Here is a 25,632-nt window from a genome sequence, read left to right as displayed (position 1 = left end):
GGTTCGAATCTCGGCTCTGCCTCTTCAGTAAGCCAGCACCTATTCAGCAGGAGACCTTAGGCAAGTCTCCCTAACACTGCTACTGCCTATAGAGTGCGTCCTAGTGGCTGCAGCTCTGGTGCTTTGAGTCCGCCAGGAGAAAAGCGCTATATAAGTGTTTGTCTTTGTCTTTTAAATCTGCCATCACAGTTGTGATTTCAGGAGTTACTAATTTGTGGTGTCGCAAATCTGGAGGTTTGAAGTCTGGTTTCCAGATGAACAGATATTGGGAGAACCTTAAAGGGAAAGTCCGAGGAAAAATCTATTTACCCGGGGCAACATCCAGCCCCTGGCAGACAATATGTCCCTCGCCGCAACTCAGGTGTTCCGGGATCCGTTCCGTTGGAGATGCCGACCTCGCCAAGTCAGCATCTTCTGCACGTGGCCACACTCACGTGGCCTGGAGTGCTTTGCACAGGTGCAGTAGTTGTGCCGCCTGCCCAGAACGCTCCCGGCCGCGTGAGCAGTGCGACCGAGCTCACGCAGGAGCAGTAAATGCCGACATGGCGAGGACACCAGAGCTGTGGTGAATGACAAATCAGCTGCCAGGGCCTGGATGAAGCCCCGGGTGAGCAACATTGTTTTCTTTCTGCCAAACTTGGGCTTTAACTGAAATGCTATCTTGCATTCTTCTCTGTAGCTAGAAGCAACTGCTTTGTGTAGATTACATTTAGATTATTGTTGTACACACTTCTTAGTTTTGCTTTTTCCTGTAAGAAAATACTGGATTTGTATACAGCAGAATCTTGTCTGTAAAGCTTGTGTGTGCCCCTTTTGCTTACCGCTCTGTATATCAAAGCTACATACACATGCTAGAAAAAAAAAATTTCCTCAAAAGAATTGTTCATGAACTTCTGGGTGACAGTCTAATGCAGGTATAGGGGTCCTTCAGAGTTGGACTTCCTCTTCTGCCAACGTACTTTCCTGCGGTAGGATGCCTCCCGCTCATTATGTTGTTAACCCCCCCCCCCCCCCACCTTCCCTGCACGTGCTTCTCGGTAGAGTCCCGAGGAGCATACCTATACAGTGATTGTGAATGAACTGTGCCTGAAGAAAATGTGAAAAGATCATTTGAGCAACATTTATCCAGCATGTGTATATATCTTAATACCACATAGACTACTAAGGCTTACTTATCACACAGCTAGTCCAGGAACTCTGCTGCTTCTCCTAAATCCCACCTTAACACAGGTACCTGGTGTGGGCTACAATATTACTGTAGAGGGAACCTGAAGGAGGATTCAGGAGCAAAAAGCAGTATGTGAGCTTGTGCACGGGCTGTGCGATCCATAAGCAATACCTGAACGTGAAGTGGATTTAAAAGCCATAGTCCTAATATAATGTTGGTATTAATGCAGAGGTATGCTAGACATAAAGAAGGCAATAAATCCTGCATTCTTCAAGGACAAAGTAATGTTTCCAAGCAAAAGCTAAAACAAAAATCTCATTAAGTTAATTGTTTATTATTCAATTTACCAGATACAGAATTGCAGCTTTGCTGCATCATTAGATATATGCTCCTGGTTGGTCTTGACCAAACTAATTATGTAACTACAAAGATGTCCTTCATAATGTTCTTCAGTAAATAAAGTATTCAGGATGCCCACAGAGTTATCTGAACTCCACTATGACTCTATTATGAAATTATCTTAATATGTTATGCCAATTCCTTTTTATTTTATAAACTATACCTTGTTTCATTGGAAAATTCCATATGTATAAATAGTAGGTTGCTAAGCATATCCTTTAGTTCGGTAGTTCCGGAATCTTATTCCTGCAACAAGCATACTTGCGTAAGTTTAGCAGTCAGGAGTTGTACTGACTAAGAATTTGTTAAACAGAGGATTAGAAATGCCTACCAAGTGTTTCAATGCCCCACTAACTCCGCTTGTTGCATGCCTATTCCAGGTGTAACGCAAAATATTGAAGCTACAAGTTCAGCATGTCAGTCGGGTAATTGGCAAATTTGAAAATTAAGGAAACCACTATAAAACGATATCTTCAGGTTTTCTCTAAGTGCAACAAGACCCAAATGCTTAGATGGAATGCAGATCTGTTGTACAGCTAGCTATACATACGAGAAATACAGCCCTTTATCTGAGGGTGGTCATACGCATCACTTTACAAAGCAGTACCTTCGATGCAATGCTTGTATTGCAAAGTGCTTCCCTGTAGGGTAAGAAGTTCTTGTTACCGCTGGAAGACTTATTGATTACAAAACTATATTTGACTTTTTCTGTTGATAAAATGTGTACTGTGCTGCATATGCTCTAGCTGTGGGCTGATTTGAAAAGAATATTACGTTGGGTCCTGGGATGCGTTGAAGAATGACAGCAGTCAGTGGCATTTCTGCCATCCTTTAACCAGGCTAGTTTTCAATCGTGTGTACAGCATATACAATAATGAATGAGACAATGAATTGCTATCACAATGAAGTATTTAGTAATCCAAGCATATACTGTGGACATACCCACTAGAGAGATCATTTTATTTGGCTTTCAGGTGTCACATCTTTTCTCCACAGTGAATGCTATATTCTTATTATTTTTAGAATAGCAGAATCAATGGATTACAGATATTTTTTATGATGGAGATCAAAAGCATTTAGAAGGCCTCTTGTATTGACCGACACTCAAAGGAAGAGGTCAATGCCCACCTACCGTGGTCACTATGAATACGTCTCGCATTACCTGCTGGATTGCTGTTGAAGATTGTGAGATTTCTTAGAAACATTGAAATAGGGAAGCTTTCTATTGGTAGGATTCCACTTCTGGAGTTTCCAAAAGAAGACAAAAATGCTAATTACTGGCCTACCTACCAGTAACCTAATGTGAAAATGAGAATACTACAACTCTGTTTATCTAACTTTGGGACGTCCTCAAGCTCAGTGCTGTGCCAGATGGGAGTACTAAATCTGCAGATGTGTAGTAGCTTTTTAAACCTGATTATACACTGAGTGGTCATATTATTACAGACACCCCCTTTCAAACTTAGAGGGGTCCCTTTTTGATGTGATGTAATAGAACAAGTAGCATATAAAAGGTATATCTGGTTTCAAACGACATGTAGTCAGCATGAACATGGAAAAGACAACAGATTTCAATGACTTGAACGAGGCATGGTTGTGGGAGCTAGAAGAGCAGTTTCTAGTATTATGGAAACTGCTAATTATATCTTATGAGCTCAGAGAAAAGCAGTTGGGCTGAAAAATTTCAAACGAAAAGTGCCGCTGTGGATGGAAAAGGCTTGTAGATCAAGTAGGAAGCAAGCACCTGGCATGAATCATTTGAAGCAGCAGAAGGGCAGTAATATGACAGATTGCAGCTCTGTACTGTGTTGTACTGAAAGCATATCCATACACATAAGATGGACCTTGATCTGGATTGGTTTTAACAGCAGAAGGCCATCAAGGGTGCCTTTGCTGTCACAGAAAAATAGGGAAGCATACCAGCTGTGGGCCCAAAAGCATCACAATTGGACACCAGATGAATGGAAAAGGGTCGCTTGTTCTGATGAGCCCCACCATGCTGATAACCGTGCAAGCAGCATGAATCCATCTTACCAAACAGCCATTCAAGCAACTGTCAGTGGATCACTGGCTTGGAAAATGTTCTCCTAGTACATACTTGGTCCAGTAATACTCTTGAAAACACCTCTTGATACCACTGGCTACCTCAACATGGTTGACAACCATTTGCACCCATTTTCGGAAGATGCTGGCACTCTATAAATCAATAATAATTTATGTATAAAGTGTTTCTCTATGCCAATGGCCACATTTCAACAGCAAAATGCACCGTCACTATACTGCATTGGTCTCTGATGAGTTGAGTCAACATGGCGAGTTCCACTTCCTTTATTGGCTGGGTTTATCACCTGATCTCAACCCATGGAACATTTGTGGGATGAGGTGGATGGATCCATTCAAAGTTTAGAAACCACCAATCAATTTAAACCAACTAAGGGCGATTATTATATCCGTATGAGATAGTATTCTTGTGCAATCATTCAAACAACTTGTAGAAGCCATGCATAGAAGAATTATGGCTGTGATCAATTCTGGAGCAGGACCAATGTGTTAGTGTGTTTTCTTTAATAATTTGTCCACTCAGTGTTATACATAACTGCTGAAATACAGAATAAATACAACAGATATCTCTATATTTTAGTGAGTGTTTTTCTTATTTTATATTGTATCATTTGGAGAAACCTTAAACGTAACAAGATTGGGGAACGGATGTACCTGTCTATAGTCTGTCCATTTTATGCTTTCTAAAAATGAAACGTGGAGAAAGACTTGAAGAATGTGCATTACTTTTACCTTCACCCTGACTCATGCTTTGAGTGACGTTTTAACAGGTCGTTGTCACAAATCAAATGACCTCTTTGATGCCAAGTTATTATTAGGATTAATCTGTCGGTCTTTCAAGCATTAATGGACACAGTGGAACATTAATATTTCTAAAAGAGCATAGCCTGCATTATTTTTATAACCTTGCAGTCTCCTTAATGGAAAACTAAAACACATGACAGAGTTATTTTACAGGTATTCATTCACACCCAAACAAAAGTGGCATTGCAAATGGCAAAGCGAGTGGCATTGCTAAATGAAAGCGTGAGATTTTGCGCTACAACCTCCATTAGTGCCCACAAGACTTGTGTATAATGTTGTTAGCTGCCAACTGAAAAAGGAAAGATACTTTAACTATTAATTTCCAAAACTGGCTAAATCAGCACTTCTTTGTATGGAATGCCTGGAAGCCTCCCAACATTTCTGCATGAGTAAATAGTTGCACAGAGCAGGACCTAATCACTCATTTTTCACCCCTGAACCAATCTGACTGGCTAGCAAACTTGGACAATAATCCTACATCAGCCTCAATAAAAATAAATGTTGTGCTATAACTATATCAACTGTTTGCATATAAGCAAACTGATGAAAGTCTTGCTATTAATATCTGCAATGTATTGAGTTGAATTAAAAGTATTACCTTTTCTCAGGAATAGTGGAGTTTAACTTTTAAATTACAAAAAAAGTCATTGTTTGCCTTGAAGGACGTTGGATATTTCAAGATAAAACAAATTCTGTACATAGAAAGATATGTGTGTCTTAGCTCTTAATATTGTGAATGCCGTCTCCTTCATAGTTTCAGTATGTATTGGAGGAGTAACTTCTTGGGGTAGTGTCTGGGTAGTGTTTCTGCCTGGCCTTTTCAGCATACTAGCTGCTATAGCTGTTAAGTTGGGCATGTTTTCATAGCCAGGGATTCATGGTGTAATGTACTTGTTAACACTCATCACAGGGATCCCCCTCAAGCAAGAGGAGAAGCCCTTTGCTGCAGCCAATAATCGAGGGCGAAACAGCATCCTTCTTCAAGGAGGTAAACATAAGACTTCAGCTGCTAATGACAAATTACTGCTAAATCTGCATCAAACCCCCCACAAACCAATCAACCCTCTTAATACTGTGCTCTTGTAATCGGTGCCTTGATTTCCTTGCAGTGCTTCTAAACTCCCTTAGCTGCTTGAGCCTAGCCAGTTGTATACAAGCTCCATACATTGTTCATCTCTCTGATTATGCTGGCATTTGTGTTCAAAGTTTGAGATCGTTTTTGCAGTTTCCTGCTTTATTTCCTGTGATTTTGCTCCCCATTTTATCTTGCTTTGATGTTTGCTGAACTGTATGATATAGTGCTTTAAACAATGTAATTGATTTGGTGCTGAAACTGTTTCCCTTTCAGGCTGTTCCCTTCATGTATGATTATGTGTTCATCATAAAAAAGAGCATGTGGTGTTTATTAGCTGATGTAAGCATGCTGACCTTACCTGGAACGTTCATCTTTTGCAGCCAATGAAAGCACATGCTCCCTGGTTGCTTAAAATGACTTGCAGGTCTCATATATATTTCAAAGTTTGAATTCTAATGTTTGTGACAAATACATAACATGACAAGATAAAGCAACAGGACCTGTCTTCTGAGCAAACCATTGAAGGGAGTGTGGTTTCTATCTGTTCTTCTCCATGCTAGCTTATTTACACATGCTTCTGCATAAACATTGAGGAAGACTTTTGTTGTGAGAGCAGCAGACAAACTTATGCCTGGTACATACACACCATGCAATTTACGGTCTGATAGAAGGGTCGAATAGATCATTTCTGATAGGTCCGATCTGATTTCCGATAGTTTTTCTGATCGATTTGTATAGAAGTGATCTCTAAATCGATCAGAAAAAAATGAGCGGAAATCAGATCGGACCTGTTGGAAATTATCTATTTAACTCATCCATCTGGTGGGAAATTGCATGTTGTTTACCAGACATAAAATATCCTGATTCCATCTGTTGCCCTAACTCATTAGGTTTATAAAAGTGAAATGACCACATCCTAAGTTTTTTTTTTTTTTTTTTTTTCTTTTTTTTCTTTTTTTTTAAAGATTTTTGAAGACCTTGGACCAAACTTACAATGCACATCTCAGCCTAATTTACCAATTAAGTATTGTGTAAATGAAGCGGGGCTAGCTTGCTTTCTCTTGAGTATTTGTTACCTACTTTGTTCTGCATTACTAGCATACACCCCATTCCTTCAGATACCTTTTTTTTTTTTTCTTCAGGGCCCAGGAAATCTCTCATGGTCCTGTGCAATAGAAGTGGCGTGTGTTTAACAGAAAGCGCCTGCATTCCAGCACAGACTCCATTCAATTACACTAAATGGGACAACACTGCATTGTGCACAGAAATGCATTGTCAGAATGCACTATTGTGTAGCTCAGAAGTGTGTGGACAATAGACAGTGCTGTCTATGGACAGTCTTATGTCCCCACATATTGCATACTGAGAGGCGTTGCTGAAACTAGCTCCACACTGCGGCAGTGGCCAGGCCCTCATGGATAAGAGATGAACGTATAGGTCACATCTCTCTAACGCAGCTCCCCTCAAATGTTGCCACTCACTTTATAGCTGTAAATACAGTGGGATGTGAAAGTTTGGGCAATCTTGTTAATTGTCATGATTTTCCTGTATACATCATTGGTTGTTAGGATAAAAAATGTCAGTTAAATATATTATATAAGAGACACGCACAGTGATATTTGAGAAGTGAAATTAAGTTTATTGGATTTACAGAAAGTGCGCAATAATTGTTTAAATAAAATTAGACAGGTGCATAAATTTGGGCACGGTTGTCATTTTATTAATTCCAAAACCTTCACAACTAATTATTGGAACTCAAATTTGGCTTGGTAAGCTCAGTGACCCCTGGCCTAAATACACAGGTGAATCCAGTTATAAGAGAATATTTAAGGGGGTCAGTTGTAAGTTTCCCTCATCTTTTAATTTTCTCTGAAGAGTAGCAACATGGGGGTCTCAATACAACTCTCAAATGACCTGAAGACAAAGATTGTTCATCATCATGGTTTAGGTCAAGGATACAGAAAGCTGTCTCAGATTTCAGCTGTCTGTTTCCACAGATAGGAACATATTGAGGAAATGGAAGACCACAGGCTCAGTTCAAGTTAAGGCTTGAAGTGGCAGACCAAGAAAAATCTCGGATAGACAGAAGCGACAAATGGTGAGAACAGTCAGTCAACCTACAGACCAGCACCAAAGACCTACAACATCATCTTGCTGCAGATGGAGTCACTGTGCATCGTTCAACTATTCTGTGCACTTTACACAAGGAGATGCTGTATGCGAGAGTGATGCAGAGGAAGCCTTTTCTCCACCCACAGCACAAACAGAGCCGCTTGAGGTATGCTAAAGAACATTTGGACAAGCCTGCTTCATTTTGTAATAAGATGCTGTGGACTGATAAAACTAAAATTGAGTTATTTGGGCATAACAAGGGGCGTTATGCATGGAGGCAAAAGAGCACAGCATTCCAAGAAAAACATTTGCTACCTACAGTAAAATATGGTGGTGGTTCCATCATGCTGTGGGGCTGTGTGGCTAGTGCAGGGACTGGGAATCTTGTCAAAGTTGAGAGACGCATGGATTCCACTCAGTATCAGCAGATTCTGGAGACCGATGTCCAGGAATCGGTGACAAAGCTGAAGCTGCGCTGGGGCTGGATCTTTCAACAAGACATCAATCTAAGGCATTAATCCAGAGGAACAACTACAACGTTCTGGAATGGCCATCTCAGTACCCAGACCTTAAATACAAGTGAAAATCTGTGGTGTGAATTAAAAAGAGCTGTCAATGCTCAGAAGCCATCAAACCTGAATGAACATCTGTTTTGTAAAGAGGAATGGTCCAAAATACCTTCAACTGGAATCCAGACCCTCATTGGAACCTACAGGAAGCGTTTAGAGGCTGAAAAAGGAGGATCTACTAAATATTGATTTAATTTCTTTTTTTTGTGGTGCCCAAATGTATGCACATACGTAATTTTGTTTAAACAATTATTGCACGCTTCCAATAAACGTCATTTCACTTCTCAAATATCCCTGTGTGTCTCCTATATGATATACTTAACTGACATTTTTTATCATAACAACTATCATAACAACCAACGATTTATTCAGGAAAATCGTGACTAACAAGGTTGCCAAAACTTTCGCATCCCACTGTATCACCGCCAAAAAAAGTTCCACTCGCCATCTAGTTCTTATATAAAACGTGGTGTCTGTAAACAGCCTGCTCTCTGATAGGTGTTAGTGGATGAGTCGTCTTTCCTGCTTTGTTTGTGGGTGTAACTGCTGCTCTACTCTTAATTTGGGTGACCATTATCAATGTGGGTATATGCAGATCTGCAAAGGGGTTTTAGGTGAGGTAATGCTAAGGACGTTTGTGCAGAGTATGCTTAAGTTTAACTGCTGAAGATTCCAGGTCATATTTTCCCTGACCATAAGATGCTTCAACCTTAATGACATTGACTAAGCTATTCAAACAGAAAAGCATTCGTATACAAATATGCAGATATGAACAAAGAACACTGTAGTTATTTATGGGTGCACCAAATACAAAGGGCAAATATTGTTCAGCCTTGGAAAGTTTACTACTTCCAACTGGATTTTGCTGGTGCATGTTTCTAGGCAACACTGAGAAGCTTCTACTAATATGCAGAGGTTTGTGGGCAGACAGGAGCAAATATTAATGGGAAATTCAGGCTTTTGGAGCACAGGACCTGTGACAGTTCACCAAGGCTAATTTGGAGCCTGCCGGACATCTGGCAGCCAGTGGAGAGAAGTATCTGTTGCTGTAATTCCTGGTCAGTACAGTCCACAGTATAATAGAAGTGAGGTTGTCTCTGTAGCCACTGTTTCTTCATGGTGGCATCTACAGAATGTTTTACAGGTGCCTACAGGTTTTAGAATTCATTGCTGCAATGGCGTGGACTGTTATAAAAGTGAGAGCCTTTTAACCAGTATCAAAGAAATAAAAGCAACAGTACTATGATTCCATATATTTTTTTCATGCGTATAATTTTACTCATTAACTGAACAAATCCAGTGCCAAGGATGAATGCTATGTCATTGGGTATAGAAATAAGTGCAGTATGGTTTTTACTGTATTTTTCATACTGTCATTTTTTGTTGCATTAGTATATAGTGTCTGCTGTACATATATAATTTTTGTGTGGTATTTTACCCACAAATGCATATTTGAGTTTAACCTGCTTTCCTAGTTCTTCTGCTTTCTTGATTTGATAAGTAGGAGGCACAGGAGTGAATTTACATGTTTATAAAATGTTCTTTCCACTTTAAGCGTTCGGAAGACTGCATTTTCAAACAGTTGGATTCCTTTTGTCAGCTATGTCATCCATGGCTGTTTTGTACACCACAGGCATATGTGTTCACCTACAAGTATACAACCTTGCCCGGTGTTCTCATATCGTTCAGCGTGGCTGATGTCAAAGTTGGCCAGAGAGATGCTTGTTCAAAGGCTGGAGCATGCTTCGATAAAGTGCTCAATATCCCTTCATTGCATGTCTTGTGAGAACACTTTGGTCATGATTACCAGTTTTCTACTGTATATGATATGTGCAGTAACTGTTATTTTAAAGTGCTTCATCATTTGTCACACGCCTATTGCTTTTGGCTACATAAAATATAAGGATTTTTTTGGCATGTTAGAAATTGTGTTTCTGCTGTGTGCTGGTGTTTGGTAATATACTAATCTGGTTTGAAGTGAGCTTTTGGTATTTTCGCTCTTATAGTCCCCAAGATTTCATCTATTTCATGGTTAATGTTAACCTTATTTTACCACGGACTGTTGTATTTTTAGGAGGAAGAGGAAGGATCTGAAGAAGACAGCAACGTTAATACAGATTTTGCAGTGACCATGAAGCCAGGTTTCACTGTAAAAAGCTTCTTCGATCAGTTTGAGGATGAAGCAGATGGTTTTGTGTCTCCAGTTGATGACCAGACCCCATCAAAGAGTAGTCAAGATCTTGGACTGGGCAATCTTCACGCTGCCTCTGTGTAAGCTGAATTTTCAAAGTGCCCTTTTTCCATCCTATTACTGCCCAGATGCCTGAGTTTCATTAATTGTTAAACTACAGTACTGTGCTTGTGCCAAGAGGGGGGAAATGTAGGCTCACAATTACCATATTTTTCTGAATATAATACGCACCTAGCTTTGAGGACAAAAACCAGGGGGGAACAAAATACTAAACCTGGTGGCGATGTCCCCCAATTGTTGTCCCCCATGTACCTCATGTCTCCTGTCCCCAATGTCTCCCCTTCTATCACCTTTGTCTCCCGTTCTGTCCCACGTTTCTCCTCCTGTCCTGTCCTCCATGTCCGTGCTTTTCACCATGTCTCTTCCGCTCTCCGCGTGTCGTACTCCGCTCCTCTGAATAGATGGAAGCAGTGGCAGCACATCTCGCCTAATCCATCAAACCTTTCCTATCTAACTATTCCCCTAGTGTTGGCTTCTGTTAATCGCATCAGCAGCACAAGCCAGCACTAGGGGAGCAGTGAGGTAAAGGAGAGGTCTCTGATCGCCCTGCTACTGCTTTCATCTATTCAGAGGAAGCGGAGGAGGACACTGGCACGATACAGGGAGTCCCCAACATTGTGGCTGGTCAGTAGTTTGTATTGGTGGGAATTCGTAAGTGTATTTGGTATATAAGATGCAGTGACATTTTCTCCCCATTTTTGGGGGAGAAAAAATGCATCTTCGAAAAATATGGTACTTTAATAGTGGGGCACTTTGACAGAGTGGGAGTCCAGAGGTCAGTATTATTTATACACTGAAGACTTTTACATGCTTCCCTCATCAGATTACTTATGAATTTTTGGGGGGTACATTTATATGTAATGAGTGACAGATAATTGTATACTCTGACAAACTTTACATTCTGAATATTCCATTCATTCAACCCTTAACATAGTTTTACAACTGGTATGGTCGTAGCCTTGGCTTCATTGATCTGATTTTTAAATGGACATTAATTAAAACTGTGTTTTGTTAGAGGTGGGACTTTGTGGATCATGTCAGTAATCAAATATTTGGCTAATTGTATCCCATTGCCCTATTTTTAGACATTTTGTGTGTGGCATTTCTGTTGTTGCACAAAAACGTGCCTTTCTGTATCAGATTTTTTTAAAAATATCATTAGATGCTTAAAGAGAATCTGTATTGTTAAAATCGCACAAAAGTAAACATACCAGTGCGTTAGGGGACATCTCCTATTACCCTCTGTCACAATTTCGCCGCTCCTCGCCGCATTAAAAGTGGTTAAAAACAGTTTTAAAAAGTTTGTTTATAAACAAACAAAATGGCCACCAAAACAGGAAGTAGGTTGATGTACAGTATGTCCACACATAGAAAATACATCCATACACAAGCAGGCTGTATACAGCCATCCTTTTGAATCTCAAAGAGATAATTTGTGTGTTTCTTTCCCCCTGCAGCTATCTTCCACTGAAGTGTCAGGCTATTTCTTCCTGCAGAGTGCAGACAGCTGTGCCTGTATGTAATTCCTCAGTATGTGAAAGCCCAGCCAGCTCAGAGGAGGATTTATCCAGCTTGTAAAAGATAATAGAACAGAGAGAAGCTGCACTAATCTAAATATCACACAGGCAGTGTGCAGAGAGGGGCCTGGATGGGGGAGTTCATAGCAGAACCACAACACTGAAGAACTTGGCAGCCTTCCAGACACAGGCCTGACAAGTCTGACAAGAGAGAGATAAATTGATTTATTACAGAGATGGTGATAGTAGAACGTGCTGCAGTAAGCCAGAACACATTAGAATAGCTTTTGGAACTTGTAGGATGATAAAAAACAGGATGCAATTTTTGTTACGGAGTCTCTTTAAAACAGGACTTTCATTTACAAGGTACAGTGAAATCATATGTCCCATTTATAAATGTTGCTACTAATAGATGCATTCAGTCATTGCTTTTCTCAGCATCTTATGAAAAGGTGCAGATAGCATTGTAGTGCTGGGCTTGATCTCGTGAGTCTCTTGGCAACTACACGCATTTTTATGCCACACGAGTTGTCAGGAGCCCTATCTGAGGAGGGATACTTGGCAAGGAATGGGGCAGATAACAGAAAGTACCAGGTGGCTGTAAAGCGCCAGTGAAAATATTTATATATTCATCAGTAGTCAGTCTAACAGAGGAAATTATCCACCCCTACATACCCAATCTTCAAATATTCCAAGTGACTAAACAGGGGCAGTGTAAGTCCAAAATGGGTATAAAAAAAAAGTCTCCGCCTGCTATTTGTAGCCAAAGTTTTTATAGGCACCCGCTATTTAACAGTTTCTAAATTACTACTTCTGGCTGCTAATGACAGCTATTAACACAGGCGCCTATGGCCGTACCCAAAATATTGTGGAGTAGGGTTAGGCATCGCCAGCGGGGGAGTCCTTAGTGTTAAGAATTGTGGGGAGCAGGGGTGTCCTTAGTGTTATGCATTGTGTGTGGTGGTGGTGGGGGGGTGTCCTTAGGATTTGGCATTGCCAGCGGACGTCAATTAGGGTCAGTCATCAAGAGGGAGGACTCGTGTTAGGGTAAGTTAATGTCAGGATAAGTTAATGTTAGGATAGATCATAGTAAAATATTGGTTAAAGATCAAAATTAACTAATATATCTGTAATTTTACCTGTATTCTACTCAGAGGGAGATAAACTAACATTCAAAATGTCTCCCTTGTCCCAATGATTGGGTAAAAAATACAGTGGTGTGCCAAGATCTGTAAGCCTCAGGTCTCATGGGGGCGGGGCTTATTGCGATTGGCTTATACCCTCCACTCCAAGAGCTCCATTTAAGCTGTGCACTTTTTGCTCTCAGGTTGTATGCACTGTGGCGCTGCTTGAAAAGGGGTTAACACCTGAAACAGCGGGACTGTCACTGTGCCTTTGTGCTTATAACCTTCTGCGGCCTTTATGAAAGCATTTTAAAGGGCTATTACATAATAAAGAGATTTTAATTACACTTTGGTGGTGCAGACCTATCCATTCAATTTAGCTATATTCTACTAGCGGCTAACTCCAGTTCCCCTTTTACAGCAGCGCCCTTTTTACATGTACGCTTGTAAGTGATGGTTCCCCCTCCACATGCTGACTATTTGGACAAGGCAGGTTTAAAGAGTACCTAGAGCAACACTATGGTCCCCAGTTTAACTTAGCTGGGGCTTCTTCCATCCCCCTGTAGTCATCCTGGTCTCTTGCCATCCTTCTGCGCTGTTCCATTCAGCTGCTGTCCCCTTTTGATATCTGGATGACTAAGCCAGTCACAGGTGACTGCGCATACGCGGCCCCATGATCGCACTCTCGTAGACAAGAGCATTCTGCCTATGAGCAGTTGCAATTTTTTTCCGAACTACAAAAGCGCAGAATGCTCTCAGCAATGCGAGATCTCAAACGGGCACAGGGGTTGGAGGGAGAAGAGCAGAAAGACAGCAAGGGACCAGGAAAACTACAGGGTTCTAGAAGAAGCCCCAGGTAAGATAAACTGGGGACCTTAGGGTCGCTTTAGGTTTTTTTCTTTAAGCTGGCCATATCACAATCAATTGTATTTTTTACCAGAATATGGACCTAGGTTAAGAGGGCAAAAAACAGGAAAAAAAAAATATTCTCAACCAACTGTGCCTTCATGGTGCAGGGGTATCTTGTGAGTCCTAGTGCTTGTTGGCTCAGTCAGTACTACCAGATGCTGCCTGTCATCTTAATTTAGTTTAATACAGGGCTGTGGAGTCGGTACAAAAATCCACCCACTCCGACTCAGACTCCTCAGTTTAGGATTCCTCCGACTCTGACTCCTCGACTCCGACGCCTCTAATTTGCATATTACAATCTTTTTGATTGAAAGTATGTAACATGAAATTTGTCTCTTAACTGCCAACGCTTAGGAATTTTAAAAGACAACTGAAGTGAGAAGGCTATGGAGACTGCCATATTTATTCCCTTTTGTCATAGACTAAAACTAGTCCTTGGTAAGAGTACTTGTAAAAGGCACAGACCGGAACAAAGAACATCTAATAGGCCCTAGGCAATGTAACTGTGGGTACATGTAAGAGTGATGTGCAGGTACTCTGCAGGGGAATAAGGATATTCTTCCTCTATTACACATTCTTCATGCACAATCTGAACCAGGTTTATGGGTGATAGACAACATCTCTATGTTCATTGTGCACAACATTCTCAGTGGATTCCCTGCAGCTCTGTGGGGAGTGCATATGTAGAGTATAGTACTACTGTGTAACAAAGTAAACCTGAGACAGATGAAATTAAAGTTTTATACATACCTGGGGCTTCCTCCAGCCCCCTTCAGGCTAATCAGTCCCTCGCTGTCCTCCTCTGCCACCTGGATCTTCTGCTATGAGTCCAGGTACTTGAGCCAGTCTGGCGTAGTGCGCATGCACACACTCCGCCGCCGGGAGCATACTACACCTGCGCAGCACTATTGGCTGTGGAAGCGGCATGCGGCCGGACTGCGCTGACTGGCTGAATTACCAGGACTCAGTAGAAGATCCAGGTGGTGGAGGTGGACAGCGAGGGACTGATTAGCCTGAAGGGGGCTGGAAGAAGCCCCAGGTATGTATAAAACTTTTCTTTTCATCCTTCTCAGGTACCATTTAATTCGTAGTCACCAAACCAAATTTTAACAACATCAAATTATTTGATTTCATGAGCAAAGAGAGTGCATACATTTGCATAAATCAGAATCAACGCAGAATTATTTCCATCTCATTGACCATCTCTATTAGTGACACGGCTACACATCAGGCTTTATACTTACAGCATAGATGTTATTTAGTATATATAAGAGATTCCTGTGTACACATCATATATACAGTCACAATCAGATGTGTAGATCTGACTTTAAAAATACGGGGACTGCTTTATTGAAGCAGCACAAGTAACTAATTTTGATTGGTTTATTTCATTTTTGTGGACCAAGCACAGCTAATACTGTATGTATAAATTATTTATGATGACTATAATCTGAGAAATAGAACATTTTTATCATATTTTCTATTTTAATTACAGTTTAAATTCATTAGGAGTCAGTCGGTGCATTTTTTCCCGACTCCGACTCCAGGCACCCAAAATTGCCCCGACTCAGACTCCACAGCCCTGGTTTAATATACAAAACCCAGCTGTGTTGCATTGCTTGAATTTATGCACTAATTTGGATTCATCTTGTTTTGCATATAGGCCAGAACTAATAGAACAGCTTCAAGAAGCCAGGGAAGAGAAAAAGAGGATCAGGAAAAAGCTTCGAGACTTTGAAGACAACTTTTTTAGACAAAACGGAAGGTGAGCGAATACGATGTTAAGCACTACACTTTCAGACTTCATTGTTTGTGTGCTACAGCCCATACTGTCAGTTGAACAACTTTCCACTCTAGTCAGTGTAGACAGCATGTAAATTCTAATTAGGGTCTCTGTACTGCTTACCCCCCTCCTCCTCAGCAGTGTGTAGGCTTTAGGCTTCTGTTTCATCTGTCACCACAGAACTGTAAGGCTGTTCGCTATGTTTTTCTATCTTGTATTACTGCTTCTTTTAGCTCTTCAGTTATATAGCCCCAGGTGATAACAATGTTGAAGCTCTTCACAAGTTCATTGCAGCATTCTTGCCCTCTAACTAAAACCGTATTCGCGTCTTTTCAAATCATTGTAACAGTAAATTAGGTTTACACTTTTATTTAGCTTGTCATGCACATATTTCTTATAGAGTCAGAAAACAGGAAATTTGCATGCTGTGTCTAACCAGGATTTACACAGAACTGTGTGGTGGCATCTGTATTCACCCCGTTTTGTACTTGGATTAGAAATTGGCATTACTTTGGCAGATATAAATATTAAAGAACCAGTCTACCGGTAATTATAAAAATTTAGAGTTTATTATCTGCCTTGGTTTTATTATTTTGTATTTTAGAAAATAAAAGATGTCATTTTCTTGATGTAGTAATGCAATACTGCTGGGGTGGGGGCACAGTTAAGATTGTTTACACTAGAATTGGCTTCCCTGAGACAAAAAGCCTATTGACTAACTCAGCTCCATGGCATCTACCTGTATTCAAAGTATTTGGGTGGACCAACCATTTAATGATCTTGTAAATTACTTTTATACTAGTAGAACATACATGTGAGCGGTTTCTTGGCATAGCAAATGTTTTCCCATACACTGCAGACTTGTGTGGTGGCATTGAATGATTAGCAGCACATTTTAATAAAATTTTCTCATACTAGAGACTAATTTGCATAAAGGGTGGGATGTGAGGAGTAATTGCTGTCAAAGATTAGCCACTGTAACTACAGCCTGTGATTTAGATTAGGTCTGTGTGGGTACCTGAGTGCTGTATATTAAGTATGAACTCTGTCTCTACAGATATGTTCAGAAGGAAGATCGCACTCCAATGGCAGAAGAATACAGCGAATATAAACACATGAAGGCCAAGCTACGGCTGCTGGAAGTTTTAATCAGCAAGCGAGGTGCTTCACAAACTGTGTAAAGAATCTTCTTTCAATCTTGAGTATTTGTCTCAGGACTTAAGCCGCTGAGAATAAGCAGGTTGCTTTAAGGACCCAAATTCTCTGAATGTGTTGAACTAGGCATGTAAAACAGACATTGCTAGAATGGAAGGCCAGTTCTAAATTGCACAAGGTGTCTTGAGAGGTGTCTGTCTTGCTTGGCTGGATCTAGTAAGAAGTACACTCCTATTGAACGGTACGAATAAGGATGAAAAACATGTACAGTATCTGGAGTCACAAAACCTGACCTAAAATGATAGCTGATATCTGAAATTCTGGTTCTTATCCATCTGCTTCAATCCATGAACCAGTCTACTTTGGTCAGTGATCTCAGACCGTTTCCAGTATACTGACTGCTCTATGGCTTGTTTGGACATGGACCTGTGCTTTAAGCCGAGTTATGAAAAGCATATCTGCGACAAGCTATTACCTCATCTCATCACTACTTGTGATCTATGACTTCTGACTGAACAACACTAAGCCAGATCCTCTCAGAAGCAGATCTTTACTTTGAAAATGGAGCAGGCCAAGAAGCCTGTGCAGAGACATATTGCAATGAGCAGCTTCTGGTAACCAATTCATACCAATTGAATTGGTGTCAAATAAACCATCTTTGCTAAATGAGCTTTTACTACCAACCCTATCAGTTAATGGATGACATAATGTTATGTCTTTGGGGCTACAAGTGTATATGATCTGTCTGCTCCTTTTCTTCTGCAGCATGCACTTTGTTCTTTATACTTTGTAATTTATGATGTTACCAATATCTCCAGTACGGCTGTGCTTTAACCAGGCTCCTGTGATCCATTGCTAGAAACTGATTCCAGGTTATTCTCTTGTCTTCTGACATTTCATGTTCTTCTTAATCACCAGGGCTTACCCTACCCACATGGGACACCAGCACCTACTGCTTAATCTTTACTGTACAGAAACTTGTGACTATTCCAATTCTGCCATCTCTAAGAGCAACACTGTGGACTCTTGTGTACCAAAAATACATCTGTATTTGAGATTTAACTAGTTTGAGAATAATCGCAGTTCAAGTACAGTCAGTGTGTATGGAAGTTGTTTTTTTTTTTTAATGCAAATCGTGTAAATACAAAAATATATAGCCCTTTTTGGTGGGTTTATTGACCAACATTTTAAGGTCTCTTAGGCAAGAATGATGATACAGTTCTATCATCGTGACGGAGTTCGCACAAAGGACAGAGTCGTCTTGATAGATCTGTTATATGAAAAACTGATGTGCAGATACTTAAAGGAAAATTCCATACTAGTTCAAAATTTATTCAGTGCAGCTCTTTATATTGCAGGGATTAATGGCAAATATTATTTGTTAGCTTATTTTTCTCTGATGTAAATATAAAGTACTGTACAGCCATATCAGGGTGTTCCCATCAGAAATTGGCAAATGGTGTAAAAAAAATCCTTCAAGTCACTGGATTATCCCAGGTATTGAAAATGATTAACAAAGGCTCCTGCTTTGTGCAATTAATTGCTCATGCAGCCTGCTGGGAGCTTGTAATTAGTCTGTATTCTGAATATTGTTGCAAAGAAGTGTTGTTAGCAGTCTGCAAAGATCTTGGCAAATTCAAATTGAAAAAGAAATTCATCATGTTACATTACAAAAATACGTATGCAGTGCTAATCTGGGTTTATGACAATTTTGGAACGAAAATGGAATTTCCCTTTAAAAAAAAAACAAAAGATAGTTTCATAATGAATTGTTACTGATTCCATTCTCAGGAGTTTTTGGCTTTTCATGTGACTTTACAAATGTGGTATGGTGGCCTTTCTGAACAAAGCAAAGTGCAAAAACCCATAAAAATAAAAATTGCACATCTTTCATTGGTCTGATTACAGTAACCTGCTCAAGTCTGGTGTTATGGGTAACACAGTTGCTCTTTGCGCCTAGTTATAAAATAAGAGTAATTGCGCTTGTAGGGTCACCAGTGGTTCATACGATTTCTGTGTGTCCCGGTGAAAATATACAGTGTATTCACTGCTCTGAGATGGTCTGTCTGTGTTAACAGTTCACTTCAATTTTACTGAACTGGAACACTGACGTCTGTTTAAATAAACGTTAGTTAAAAGAAGAAATGCTTTTTATGAAAACTGGAAGAAATGGACGGCGAATACTGTCAGTCCTTTATCTTGTCGAAAAGACAACTAAGTCTATAACGAACAGCCAGGCTATTACACTCATTTTTTTAATAGTACGCATTTGTAAAAAATACAAATTTTATAATGAAGATTTAGACCTTGCCTATCTTTTTATGGAGAATATTGTTGGAAAGGGGTTGTTAACTCGACAGTTGTCTATAATAAAAGGCTCATGGATCCACACACCTGCAGAGAAGCTTAGGTTGATCTACTGGATATCTGTGTTCTCAGCAGCCTCTGCCTGTTTAGTCCTCCAGAAGGACACTGCATGAATGAAACCCGAAAATGCAGATGTACGCAAGCTGCTGCCGATCACTGACCAGTGGATTATATTATACGAAGAGAAGTGTGGGCAGGGGCGGTTTTTCCCCACTTCCAGTGAAAGTGCATTACAGTGTGGTCTATAGAGCATTAAAGTATTTTTGTAGCTGTGAGGTAGCAGAGCTTGACTTCACAGCATGTTTCCCTGGTAACTGCTTGCTACAGTCTGATGGGCAGAATATATGGTTGTGTCAGCTCTGTGACCTGCTCATTGTAAGATTATGTAAGAAGGGTTACTTGTAGTGATCTACCTGACCAGACCTCTCTCTGGCACCGTACAGAATAATCTGCGAGTCTGGAAACACATTTTATTTCTTAAAGTGCATTTCTTACTTATTTTTATATACCAAATACTTGATTTGTATTCATGGAAAATCATTTCAAAAGAATCTTAAGGTTGCAACTAGATGATATTCTTTCTGAAGTAATCCTCTGGGCAATCAAACAGCAGTTACTACAGCATATAAATGCCGACTGTCTGGCTGTGCTTGTTGCCAGCAATTTGCCATACATTGGTATGTGGGAGGAAAGGGGTGTGCCCATGCAAACATCGACTTTCAGACAAGTCCGTATTTTCATGTAAGCAGTGGGAAAGCAGTAGATTCACCTGATGGGGATTGCAGTAACTGTTTTTTGATCTGCTTTATTGTGCACGGGGTAACTTTAATTCACAGACTGGGCAGAGGGGGTTTTATTGCTTTACTGAAATTTAGAATACACGTATTTTTGAAAAAGTCTCAGGTAGATGTTTTATCACTGTGTGAGTATATTTTTGGTTGTATAAGAGTGTAGGCTCTCTACATGGACATAGTGCCAGACAATCTTGAACACACTGCGTTTGGGTGTTTCACTATGAACAGTGCTTGTAAAGGGACACAGTCTTATTGGATGGAGTAATAAGCCATAACAAGCAATCAGTATAAAATGAATTCTGATTGGTTGATATGTTTTACTGGACTGTGTACACTGCTCTTAGCCCTGTTGAATAAACAGATTTTGTATATGCATTTGCTGATGGTGGATAGGAAGATATGTGCACCTAATATTGCTTCTAAAGGATTCACGTAAAAACTGCTAGTTCTTAAAGCCCATAATATGTGTACGAGGGAAATAGAAATTCAGTTCGAAAAAATGTTTGGTTTCTTCAAGAATCTATCCTGAAGATGAAGTTCTCCTAATCCACTTTTAGATTTTACTGTTTTCATTTAAATATGATCGGCTTTTCAAAAGGCTCTTTTAGAGATGTCTTTTTTTTTCATAACTTAATCCTTTTAGCTTAAATTTGCAGGATTGTGTTTATAAAGGCATGTATTACAATAGAAAGATGAAGCTGAGCGTGCCGAAATAATACCAGGAATGTCTCTGTTTGCTGTATTACACAGTGATGAGAAGCACCCCATCTATGAATAATCTAGAGCGCTTGACTGGCACTAGTATGGTTGAGGTGAGCCAGTAAGAAAGTCCATAGTGATATTCCTCTAACGTGATTGGGTGGACAGCACCCTCTCAAACTGCTAGTTGTAATTATAATATGCTTACACTATTCAGCCAGTTAGAATGCTTAAGTTGTAGATGTTGCAGGGAATGGATAATTGATCCCTATGTACTTTCACACTGGCTTACCTCAACCGTACTAGCTCCGCTTAGCCCAATAAGCAGAACATGACAAATCTAGCATTAGACTCGGTTGCACATATGACGGTGTCCTGTAACGGCAACATTTCTTAATAATCGTGGTCTATCCTCAAGTCAGATATCCCTTATGTAACCAGCTACACCATGGAAAGCTATATCTGCCAGCTCTGAAGAGAGAACTGGAACCACATGCCTCAGTTCCATAAGCCAGTGGTCCTTGGCCCTTTTCATCTACAGGAATGCTATGCAGAAAGAAATACTTTAATAATTTGTATTCGTTTCGGCAAGGTGGGGAAGGGATAGACGCTCTATCCGGTGTTCATGGCTACCTGTGTTCTCTGTTGGGGTGTATCACATCCCCACTTATCTTTGTGGCATTCCAGGGTTTTGTGAGATGACCTCACCATGTCTCTGCTCTGCATTATCTATATTTGTGATCATTATTAACAAGCTGAAAAGAAATGTCACTGGCTTTATAGCAGATCTTCTCTAGGAATAAATGGAGACTTTACTTCTGAGAGTGGAAGCTGGAACCCTGGGCATTGGAGTGACAGGGAGAGTAGGGAAAAAATCAGGGGGATACAGACACAAGTTTAGTCCTGGCAGAGGATTCAAACTTTCTCTGCTTTGTCCAAAACTATAAATATACAAAATAAAATCTGTTGGCTGGAATTGCACTCATAGTTTGCCAGATGCCCAAATATAATGTCTTGGGCTATTACCAAACTGCATGTTGTGGTGTAAAATACAGCATTGATGCAAATCTAGCTTTAATATTACAGTTGTGGGTTTTTTTGTTTTTCTTCAAAAAGTCACTTTATTGTGCTGTCCAACTTTTCCATTTAGCTAGTTCGTGTTTAGCAGTGTAAAAAGTTAAACAGATTAAAACGTAACCAAGAAAATGTCAGTTCCTTGGGTAATCCAGCTAAAATATTACCAACACTCTATATGGATTCAGAGTGTCCAGCCAGCTATTTCCCATGAGTTTTCTATGCTTACCATGCTGCTGGACTCCCCTCAGTGTTCTGTGCCACCTCTCTCCTGCTACATCAGGGAATAAATAGAGAAGTACAGTTGTCAAAGCCCTGTCATGATTACTGGTTGGAGATTACTGAAGCATGGAGTTATTGAAGGCAATGTGCACTTAATTTGAAAGCACAATGCTTTCAGACTGGTCTAGATATTATTAGTAGTGTTGGGTTTTGATTCTTGACACTTATTTGGCACTATAATTCAGCCGCCCACCATTGGGCTATAGAGCAGGTAAGTATGTCTGATGGTGATCCTCTAGCTGGGTGCAGCATTGCACCTCTTGTAATCCTGTCAGATGTAAGTCTGTAGTAGTCTCACTACTGCCCCTGCTGGTTGCTTGATGCAATATATGGCTGTAGGAAAGCATTTGAGGGTTGAGCATGCTCACTTTGATCTGATAAATACTAAATCATCCATCAGATGTGCCCTAGCTTTAAAAAAAATGTGTCTCTAGGTGAGAATCTGTAGACTATGACTTGTTAATGGATCCTGAGGACCACAGCTGAGAATCCCTGACTTCAGGCAATAATACAATGACAGACCTACAGAATATTGCCACTGCTGACTTAAAGAGACACTGAAGCGAAAAAATATATATAATATAATGAGTTGGTTGTGTACTATGAATAATTACTAGAAGATTAGCAGCAAAGAAAATATTCTCATATTTTTATTTTCAGGTATATAGTGTGTTTTCTAACATTGCATCATTCTATAATATGTGCAGATTACACAACATTCAGCATTCAAAATGATTCTTTCAGAGCAGTCTGTGAACTAATGACCTCTCCTCTGGCAGAGAAAAAGAAAACACTTGAGATAACTGGAGTTTCTTAACTCTTCCTGTACTGGGAACAATTAGACTGATGTATCTGATCTTAATGTTTTATTTCGTATCTGTACTATACACACAAATCATAATATCATAATTTTTTTTTTTCGCTTCAGTGTCTCTTTAAGTAGCTGCTAGTTCCTGGCTATCAGGGCCTTCCCCAGCTCCTGCTCAGTTCTGACTACCATCTGCAGCTTTTGACCTGTATACAGTATATCTGCATCAGTGACTTTCTAAGTTTGGTGAGAGACTAGTATGTCTGAAGGAGAACTAGAAGCAAGTAAAACAGATTGGCCCATATGAAATTAATGATTTCTCCTGAGTTTTCTCCTAGGTGAGCTTTTCAAACCTGTCAATAAAATGTCTTTTAAGACTCCAGCAAGCAAGAAAATATTCAAAATGATTTTGATAGTACTTATTTTTTTGTACTTTTTAAATTGCCGAGTGCTGAAAAGTTGTTTTAAATAGATGAAACTGTATCTCCTCTCTTCTAGTACTATGTAGACCATCTGGGGCCAAAATAGTTGTAGATGATGTAGGTTTGTTCTGTCTTCTTGCATCAATGATTAAGACATGCTTGTAGGTGAGCAAGTTTACCATATATCTCAGGAGTTGCCGGTAGCAGCCAGTCTGGTATAACTGTTGCTGTGCACTGTGGCTTTATCTGACTGGGTGCTGCTGGTCATAAACAACACTTTTTTTCATATGATAATAAATAGAATCTACAGGCCCTGGTGTACTGAGGTTGTAGGGGAGCGGAGGCCCAAGACAATCCTACAAACCTGAGATCTAATATGACTCCAATGAGGCTGACAAACCTTTACCACCAGTAGCAGTCTGTTTTTGGCAAATCCAGTGCAGATTTGTTGATGCTTTGTTCCTCTCGCTTGAATAAATCAGGACTGCTAACTCTGCTAGCCTGGCAAAGTCTTTTATGTGGTGTTTGCCAAGTCTGCGGTAATGGAAGGTGTACAGAAGATGAGTAGTAACACAGGTGAAGGAGTCATGTGGTTCTCTGATGTCACATCATAGTCAGGGGACATTGTACAAAGCTGTCAGCCAAAACCTAATGTGTGTGATATCTATCCCCATTATAAGCAGGACTACATCCGACTGTTCATATGCTGTATAAATACCTTAATGTGCTTGGGGTCATATATGTATACACCTTACATTAGATGGAAAATGTTTTGCAAATTCAAATAGCAACTGGTGATTTTAATGCTTCGATAAGAAAAAATAAAAATTAAAAAAACAGGCATTGACAATTCTGTATGTTGCACAATAATTGTACAGTACTGTGTACATTTTCAATCTACAAGTTCCATGCTCATAGTATTTTCATGCTGTTTTGTATGGAATGGATAGACTTGTCTTTTGTATATGTATCCGAAAAAAGTGTACATTTTTTGTATTTTGTATAAAAAATAAAAGCTATTTTTCAATGCAACAACTATGGGTGAATTTTAGAATACTGAATAACAGCTTGATTATTTATGTATTAACCTCCAACCCCCCCACCCCCAACCCAAAAAAAAGTCATGGAACAGATGAATGCCATAGTGGTGCTCTCATTAGAACTAAAATGCCCATCCTAGTCATAATAGGTGAATGTTATCTATAAAGCAAGTCTCGTTAGAATATAAATTAGATAATTAATATAATAGATTATAAATATAATATCATTTAATATGTTTATATTAATTTAATTTATATGGAATTATAAAGTTGGCCATGCACAACACACACACACATTTTTTGTCGTCAATATCTTGCAAATTCGAATCTGCTGGAAATCAATGTCGCAAATGTCTAATCCATTCATTTCCATCTAAAATCAGTTTGGTCAATTTCGCTAGATGTACAGCGGGAGACACGGCAGCGCTTTCATACAGAGGCTGTACCCAAACGATCTATCTGCATGGATGTGCAGAGCTCCAAAAACTGGACAATATTACACAACTAGCACTCAAACAGGTAAACAAAGGAGGGTGTTAGCTTCAGTAAATAATTTGTGCACAGATTAATCCCTATTGGACTTCCCCACGGTGACGCGGGTCACGTTTTCATTTCAGGTGCAGCCTTGAGCGCTGTCATTTGTCTGCCAATTTCGCTAGATGGAAAGCTTTGCTCAGTTAGTGGCTGATTGGGCGTGCGTTGCTATTGGCGTTCGATTTGGCAATGACCAACACAGAGTGTTGGCAGTAGAGCTCTCTCATCTGTCCTCTGTCTAGTGGCTTTTCTCCATGCCACGGGGCTCCTCCTCCTTGTGCCTTCTCTCTGTCATGTGACAAAAGCTGATGTTCAGGATGAGGAGCCTTGTGGTATGGAGAAAAGACTACACAACAAAAGCAGAACCCATCTGCAAACCAAAAACACTCAAGGAGTCATGTTTTAGAAAAACATTTCTTACGTAAATCTCTAAAAACCTTTTAATACAATTCTCTCTATAGGCAGGAAAAAAAGAGGGGGTAGAATGGTCTGATTGCCATTTGCCAGTCCAGCACCTATACATCCTCAGCCAGTATAATACAGTTTCTCCTCAATATGAGATGCAATATATATTTGGAGATTATAAACAGATAATCCAATCCTGAAAGGCACATTTCTCGATAAATATAGATCATAAGCACCATGGGTCTGTATATATCCTTATAGCACCAATGACACAGTCATC

At 39.9% G+C, this 25,632-nt stretch overlaps 1 protein-coding gene across 9 annotated transcripts in view; it reads left to right on the top strand.

Moving 5' to 3' along the window:
• Window positions 1-24,408, top strand: part of FAM13A (family with sequence similarity 13 member A) — a 397,958-nt gene extending 373,550 nt beyond the window's left edge. For 7 of the 9 annotated variants that reach the window (XM_068233233.1, XM_068233239.1, XM_068233222.1 and 4 more), the window contains 4 exons: window positions 5,343-5,420; window positions 10,263-10,459; window positions 15,653-15,754; window positions 16,830-24,408. In XM_068233233.1, coding sequence (XP_068089334.1) covers window positions 5,343-5,420; window positions 10,263-10,459; window positions 15,653-15,754; window positions 16,830-16,953 — 501 coding nt within the window. In that variant the 3' untranslated portion in view covers window positions 16,954-24,408. The remainder of the gene's footprint in view (window positions 1-5,342; window positions 5,421-10,262; window positions 10,460-15,652; window positions 15,755-16,829) is intronic. The other 2 variants (XM_068233252.1, XM_068233245.1) reach the window with 1 other exon arrangement.
• The last annotated feature ends 1,224 nt before the right edge of the window (window positions 24,409-25,632 follow it).

Source organism: Hyperolius riggenbachi, chromosome 1 (genome assembly GCF_040937935.1).
Source record: "Hyperolius riggenbachi isolate aHypRig1 chromosome 1, aHypRig1.pri, whole genome shotgun sequence".
NCBI lineage: Eukaryota > Metazoa > Chordata > Amphibia > Anura > Hyperoliidae > Hyperolius > Hyperolius riggenbachi.
Note: the sequence above shows the minus strand (reverse complement) of the source record. Positions and strands in the feature narration are given on the sequence as shown.